The 7,922-nt window shown below is 42.4% G+C and overlaps 1 protein-coding gene across 2 annotated transcripts; it reads right to left on the bottom strand.

Moving 5' to 3' along the window:
- Window positions 1-1,338: 1,338 nt before the first annotated feature.
- On the bottom strand, window positions 1,339-7,922 carry LOC112262588 (regulator of G-protein signaling 7-binding protein A-like). Of its 2 annotated transcripts, XM_042331378.1 has the most exons (6): window positions 6,911-7,922; window positions 5,570-5,736; window positions 2,819-2,949; window positions 2,399-2,540; window positions 2,238-2,308; window positions 1,339-2,112 (listed from the first exon to the last, which is right to left on the bottom strand). In XM_042331378.1, the coding sequence occupies exons 1-6, from the start codon at window positions 7,058-7,060 to the stop codon at window positions 2,021-2,023; spliced, it is 753 nt and encodes a 250-aa protein (XP_042187312.1). In that variant the 5' UTR covers window positions 7,061-7,922; the 3' UTR covers window positions 1,339-2,020. The 2 variants fall into 2 exon arrangements, with proteins under 2 accessions (XP_042187312.1, XP_042187313.1); XM_042331379.1 differs by lacking the exons at window positions 5,570-5,736; window positions 6,911-7,922 and adding an exon at window positions 4,049-4,255.

Genomic DNA, 7,922 nt, shown 5'->3' with positions numbered 1-7,922 from the left:
GACCGGTCATATTGGAAAAGTATTGCCACACATGGCAAGTGTCGTACTTGCTAACATTGTTTTTGAAACAAACTTAAGGATCAAATTGTGTCCTACACACAATTCATTAATTCATCAATTCAGCTTTATGGAAGAAACTAAATGTTGACATTGTTTCAAATGGTCTCTCTCTTCCGAAAACCTTTGACAAACGAAAAGGTTGGACTTTTGTACCAAACGAAAAGGTTGGACTTCTGTACCAAACGAAAAGGTTGGACTTCTGTACCAAACGTAAAGGTTGGACTTCTGTACCAAACGAAAAGGTTGGACTTCTGTACCAAACGAAATGGTTTGACTTCTGTACCAAACGAAAAGGTTGGACCTCTGTACCAAACAAAAAGGTTGGACTTCTGTACCAAACAAAAAGGTTGGACTTCTGTACCAAACGAAAAGGTTGGACTTCTGTACCAAACAAAAAGGTTGGACTTCTGTACCAAACGAAAAGGTTGGACTTCTGTACCAAACGAAAGGTTGGACTTCTGTACCAAACGAAAAGGTTGGACTTCTGTACCAAACGAAAAGGTTGGACTTCTGTACCAAACGAAAAGGTTGGACTTCTGTACCAAACAAAAGGTTGGACTTCTGTACCAAACGAAAAGGTTGGACTTCTGTACCAAACGAAAAGGTTGGACTTCTGTACCAAACAAAAAGGTTGGACTTCTGTACCAAACGAAAAGGTTGGACTTCTGTACCAAACAAAAAGGTTGGACTTCTGTACCAAACGAAAAGGTTGGACTTCTGTACCAAACAAAAAGGTTGGACTTCTGTACCAAACGAAAAGGTTGGACTTCTGTACCAAACGAAAAGGTTGGACTTCTGTACCAAACAAAAAGGTTGGACTTCTGTACCAAACGAAATGGTTGGACTTCTGTACCAAACGAAAAGGTTGGACTTCTGTACCAAACGAAAAGGTTGGACTTCTGTACCAAACGAAAAGGTTGGACTTCTGTACCAAACGAAAAGGTTGGACTTCTGTACCAAACGAAAAGGTTGGACTTCTGTACCAAACGAAAAGGCTGGACTTCTGTACCAAAAAAGGTTGGACTTCTGTACCAAACGAAAAGGTTGGACTTCTGTACCAAACAAAAAGGTTGGACTTCTGTACCAAACAAAAGGTTGGACTTCTGTACCAAACGAAAAGTTTGGACTTCTGTACCAAACAAAAAAGGTTGGACTTCTGTACCAAACGAAAAGGTTGGACTTCTGTACCAAACGAAAAGGTTGGACTTCTGTACCAAAACGACCAAACGACTTGTAAGGTTGGACTTCTGTACCAAACAAAAGGTTGGACTTCTGTACCAAACAAAAAGGTTGGACTTCTGTACCAAACGAAAAGTTTGGACTTCTGTACCAAACAAAAAGGTTGGACTTCTGTACCAAACGAAAAGGTTGGACTTCTGTACCAAACGAAAAGGTTGGACTTCTGTACCAAACAAAAAGGTTGGACTTCTGTACCAAATGAAAAGGAAAGCAGTTGCAAAACATTTAAAATATATGTTTTGACTATTGGTTTCATTACATTGCAATTACAATTCATCTTTGTATTACAAAATAAAATTATAAAATGGGGTAGCCTTTTCAACAAAGAGAGAACTGTATTGGATATTGGAAATGGCAGTAATATAGTGGTGGGAGACACAAGTGGTGAAGGATTGTGGTTAATGGTGTCTTTGTTGCCGCAGTAGCACTTTACGTGCAGTGTTGCCCATGACACATTACAAAATATTTAATTCTATGCTCTTTCCTTTATGGGGCACTGTTATGATAACTGTCAATATCTTATGACACCATGTCATAATGCAAATAAATATATTGGTCGTGACATGCAAATAATGTATGTCATTCCAGTTGACAAAGCTTTTATAGCTTGTCTTTTGACACTTGAATTATGATGTGCATAGGACACTTTATGGATGTGCCATGAACAACACTTCAACTTAAGCATTACCGTCCCTGCCTTCAACCCAGGAGGGCAGGCCCCTTAGCTGGTTACCAGGCAACAGAGCCCAAAGAACCGTCTCTTCCTCTGTCGGACCAGTGGGTAGGGAGTTAGGTTCAGCAAGCTGCTGTCATCTGGGTACAAACAGAGATAAGCCCATTACATGTCCAAACTAATCTCAAAGTAATTTTAACTGTGTATCTAACTCGCATAAGATCCAAGCATAGAAACCATGTGAGCGCCCCTGTGGAGGCCCTACCTTGGTTCTTCAGTGGTAAAGGCATCGCCTCCCTGAGTTTACTGAGAAGGTTCTTCATCTCTCTCATGTCCCTATGAAATCATATTCACGTTGTGTTCATGTGTGTTTTGCTAATGCACACAGAATTATAATAATAACACACACACACACAGTGGGCCCACCTCTCAGTATTGTCTATGTCTGTGGTAACCAGCCAGCAGAGCTGATGACAGTCCATGGGGGAGGAGGTGTCTTCTAGAATGGGGATGTCTGAGCTCTCATCCACCTTACCGTCAATCCTGGGAGGCCCACAGCAATCCTTCCCTGGAACACACACACACACACACACACACACACACACACACACACACACACACACACACACACACACACACACACACACACACACACACACACACACACACACTATGAATAATAGTAGTGTAAAAGTCATTACATGTTTTACACAATAAACAGTGAATTGTAGCTCAAAATAGCTCAGTTAGGATTGTTTTTGATCCCGTTAGGCTTCATGTCTCTGGCTATAATAGTGATTTCAGGTTATAACGTTGCTATGTCATTTTATGTCAGGCATTCCCTACCTTTCCTGTGGAGCTGCAGGGATCCCAGCAGACAGACAGACTTGAGCATCTCTGTGATGTACATCTCCAGACAGCACTGCAGCTGGATGAAGAGCCTGCAGATCTCTGGGTGAATCTCTCCGTCCTCAGGCCTGTGAGGGCAACACAAAAATGCCAGTCAACATCGGGATTACCCATGATATGGCATAATACTCTATCTGCTTGCACAAAACTTTGCTTTACATCTACAATGTTCCTTTACCACAAGGATTACATAAAAGTCCTACACAATTCAAAACTATATGACATTTTTTCAATTTAAATAAGGTGACAGTTCAACAACAACAACGTCTGGGAAGCCATGTTGAGTTCCTAAGGTTCAGCCAAAACGACAGACCTGAGGGAACAGAGAGAGTATTTCCACCTCTTCACACATAGCATCAGTCCATTTTGTACAAGAAGATTCAAAATTGCTTGGATTAAGCTTGGGAAATGTGGGGACGTAGTTATTTTTCTTGCTTTTTAGGATTCAAAGGCCCATCACAGTCGTAATTATGTTTTTCCTGTGTTTTGTTTCATATTGTACAACAGCTGATGAAACTAACATTGTAAAAGTGTGGAAAATGTTGATCAGTGTTATTTCATTGATAGTTTCTGGTTTAAAATACAATCTACTCAGGACATTATAATCAGCAGGTGTTGCATGGGTGAAGTTTTGGCTTGCCTGGTAACATCTCCAGGCAGTATAAATTGTAATAGACCAACAACAAAAAGAGTTCCAAACCTCTTCGTCAATAATCTCTCCCCATTAGACCGCTCCCCCGCTTTGGTATCCTCCCCCACCCCACTTAGACCACTCCCAGACAGTCCTAGCAAAACTCTTGGTTCAGAAAGATTTTTTGGCTAAAAAGCTATTTTTGTTTATTTTTGACCATTTTAATGGAAAACGATTACGGTAACGTACTGAATTGATTTGATATTGAGATTTTAAAAAGGCTGCATTGGACCTTTAAGTCTTTTTCACATGAGACTTGACCTGATTTTGTTCCAAAAGCCTTCTACTCCTCTCTGTAACTAACATGGTCCCAGATCTGTTTGCGCCATCATGCCACTCCTTGCCACTCAGCATGAAAAGGAGTGGCAAGGAGTAGCATGATGGCGCAAACAAACTGGTACCCAGACTAATCTGTAACTGCCGAGATAATGTTTTTGTGTGTTAATTGGATTTTTCATGCATTTAATGCTTCTTACATTTCTCACAAAAAGCACATTTGCTCTCTCAATCAGCTTGTGTTTCCTGTCAGAGTGCTGCTAGCTGGCTAAAGTACTGCTGTCATCAATACCATCCTTCTGCTTATCGGATTTCCTCTGGCATATTGGAGAGGTCCGGCATCGCTCAGACAGACAGACAGACAGACAAACAGACAGACAATGGTGAGACTAGGGTTTTAGTTTGGTGGGGGGTTATAAAAAGGTAAAGTTTTATGGGGAGGGGTCCAGTCATGCTGTATTATTCATGCTAACACAGCCATCTTATCAGAGTGTCTCTGAGTGTCTCCATGTGTCTCTGAGCTCTGAGAGGGGCCCAGGCTGTCACAGGTGTGGCTCACTATCCCAGCCAAAATGCACATGCCCTGTCATGCGTGTGACATGCAATGAAAGATACACATTCTGAGATCTCTTAAAAGACACTGCAAGAGGATTCATTATTAAATGGATAGGTTATAGCAAGGGCGAGTACAAACGTCCACATTTAACCACACAATATTATCATATCATAACAAAATGATGGGGAACTGAAGAGGCAATGCTTTATTTAGAGCTGGTTCATGCGCGTTAACATATAAATTGAGCCAGTGTGCTGTAGCAGGAATACAATCCTGCAACAAAAGTAAATGTGAGTTATTAAGTGGATTATAATTAATGAAAAAAAAATGTAGGGGTTCTTTCAGTACATTTTCCGTATGGGAAAATCAAGTCTGAAATTTCAAAGTGGAAATTACAAACTTCAGAAGCCTTAAACCTCAAATACACGACAAGTTTATTTGATCACTTTGTCGTAGTTCCCCTGCGATAGAGTGATCAAAATTAAATTAAGATCTTACATCTGTAGGAAGACTAGAAACCTTCCACAGAGATCTATGTATAAGAGAAGTAGAAACTATATAACGGGTACTGAAAAGATCTGAAAAGCTGGTCGATAACCTGTAATGTTAACAAGTCATGTTGTTAGCAGCAGGTTTACAAAGTAAAATTAAAGCTAAATCCTCCAAAGAGGTAATACTGCTTTCTCTCAAAAATGTTCTTGGTCTGGCACTGCCCCAAAATCCACAGACCAACTCCATTACTGTCTGAATCAACTCCAAGCTCAGTGGAACTCTTCTGCAATACTGTAGCCAAATGTCCAACTCCCAAGCAGCAGGTTTAAGTATAGCAGGTCAGTATCACACTCAGAGACTAGGATAGCCCACTAAACTGTAGAAGTGCATGATCTCAAATGCTCTCACCAGTCTCTCTCTCTCTCTCTCTCTCTCTCTCTCTCTCTCTCTCTCTCTACGTTTCTCTGTTATATCCTTCATCCTTCATAAGACAGACAAATACATGCAAATTACAACCCTGTACAGACCAAGATTTCAGTGCTCAAACAGGCCACTCTAGACTGAAACCTAAGTTACATTTCCAAAAGGAGGTCTTTATAGAAGCCTGTGGCCCATGTCTGTGAAATTGCCCCAACGCTGTCTTTCAGCACCAAGGACAGCGACCGCTACTTACCCTGAAATGACTGACAGGCTCTGGTTTGCGGCTCTCGCCATCTCGCAGCCTTTAGTTCGGGTCTTGTGCATCTCGGCCCGTAACGACGGGCAGTCGACAGAGATCTCGCCAATGGAGATGACCAGCTCACGATACAGCGCCACAAGCGTGTTAAACTCCTGCACAATCTGAGAAATAAAAAGGAAACCAAAATGATCTGGACCTAGAATTTCCTCTGTCGCGAGCCCCAGCGAGACCTTGCAATGTTCTTCCATATAGGTTAACTAATGCGGGCTATTGCAAACATATGTGCCTTTCTGATGGGGAATTGTTAGAATTTCATAAGCAGACACATTTGCAATATAGGCCACCTTGTGACAGCAGTTGCCAGAACAATGTAGGTTATCAGATAAATTGTCATCTTATATTCACAGGTAGGCTGTCAATTTAGCAGCTTTAGTTTTTTTCATTGGTGCCACAATTAATATTTCGGCACTGCAAGTTCAAAAACTAGGTTACCCTAGCCATTCAGCACCATCCTGCTTATGGACATCAACCATCTTTCAGTCGATCGTTTCTCTATACTAGAGCTTGAATAAATTGACTGCCATTTCCAAAAAAACATTGATCCCTGGACAGGGGTATTAGGCTATTCTAACCTCCAAGATACAAAATATAGGCTAATCAATATTGATACCTAAAAACATTACGATATGCATAGGATATGAAATGACACATAGAATGTCTATTTTAAAACGAATCAATTAGTCATAGACGACAACCCCGTATGATAAATTCGTCTATGTGCATCGAATTAGAGCATAGGATCCTTAGGATGGGACAACGCTCGAGACTCAGACACGTTCTGCTGTTCTTCCCGTGATGAGACTTAGTGACGTTTACTGATGTATGTGAGGGGAGAGAATGTATTATGGACGTTTCTGCCAGCACCTGTCAAATCAGTGGCCGTCTTCGTCCATCAAACAGAGCCCGTTAGACAACTTTGTAATGTAGGCGATACTGGAGATCACACCAAATCACCATCAGACAGGCTTGCCTTCACTTGATGCTCCAACATGCAAATCGCACTATCGCAATCAGTGACAAAGAAGGGGTATAAAAACATGAGCAGGTCAAATAGTCTTCTCTGCAACAACAGCAACGCAAATGTATATAATTTCCCTAGACAATACATAGAAAGGTGGAGGGGGTTCAGTTTGTTACCGTTTAAACAGCCAACATCAGTGCAAATTGATGAAATTAGTTAAAGAAAGAAAGGGTGAATGAATACATGACTAGCTGCATCATTTCCTGCAGAGGAAATACGCACTGTGGGCTACATGTCACAAGTTCCATACCCACCATTCTGCAGTCCGCCACGGCGCGCTGGGCTTTGCGGGTGCTCTCCGTGCTCTCCCTCCTCTCCGGGTCTCGGTAGGGAGCCTTGCCGATCTGGAAGATGTTCCCGGCGGATCTGGGGCGGTTCTTGCGCCCATTCGGTGCAGAACTCATGCATACACATCCACTAATAAAACAGCTCTAATACAGAACGTTGTTAATCTACGTCCCACTAAACTCCACCACCACCTATTGGCCGATATCCTGTTCTATCTATCGTTTGTGGTGTCGAAACCTCTCCAGTAGGATATATCCTAAAACGGATAGGATAGATAGTTTACCTGTGGTGTATTACTGCTCTCTCTTTCTCTCCCTCTCCTCTCTCTCTCTCTCTCTCTCTCTCTCTCTCTCTCTCTCTCTCTCTCTCTCTCTCTCTACCGTCTAAGAAGAAGAATATATTTTTGCAGGCTGCCGTCAGAGCGCAGAAGTACCGGATGAGCGCCTGCGACTCCTCTCCGCATTGCCTCGACTGCAAAGGGGGCGCGAGTCACCTTCACTCCAGCAGTCCAACTGATGGTATACGGTAACCGTAGCCTATACACACACGCGACCCGGGGTCCAACAAGCTGAGGCGTCCTTCCTCGCGCACCGCAGCTGTGATGGTCCGTAGAAAGCAATCACTGGTATTCGCAAAATGCAACCATTTCTTATAATTGTGCGTTTCCATTAAACACGGAGAATACGGCTTGAGGAGGGTCTTCGGCAATGTAGCTATGCAAACATTCCCCTTTGGAAAAGCAAAAATGTTGCGAAACGTCCAAATAAAGAAAGCTATGTAACTTCAGGCAATGATAACACTTGCTTAATCACTAGGCCTACTAGAAACAGAGAGGAAAGCAATTCCTGGTTGCCAAGATGCTGAATTTGTTCCCAAGGTCTTTTTCTTCGAGTGTCTTCAGCCGAGTGTATCTAACCTTGCCTTGGTGAGGCAGGAGACAAGCAGTTGCTACAGGCCTGACGTGGCTGGCAACACTGC

The sequence above is a fragment of the Oncorhynchus tshawytscha genome, linkage group LG12, assembly GCF_018296145.1.
Source record: "Oncorhynchus tshawytscha isolate Ot180627B linkage group LG12, Otsh_v2.0, whole genome shotgun sequence".
Classification (NCBI taxonomy): Eukaryota; Metazoa; Chordata; class Actinopteri; order Salmoniformes; family Salmonidae; genus Oncorhynchus; species Oncorhynchus tshawytscha.
The sequence above is the reverse complement of the archived record's forward strand: the minus strand, read 5'-3'. Positions and strand labels throughout refer to the sequence as shown.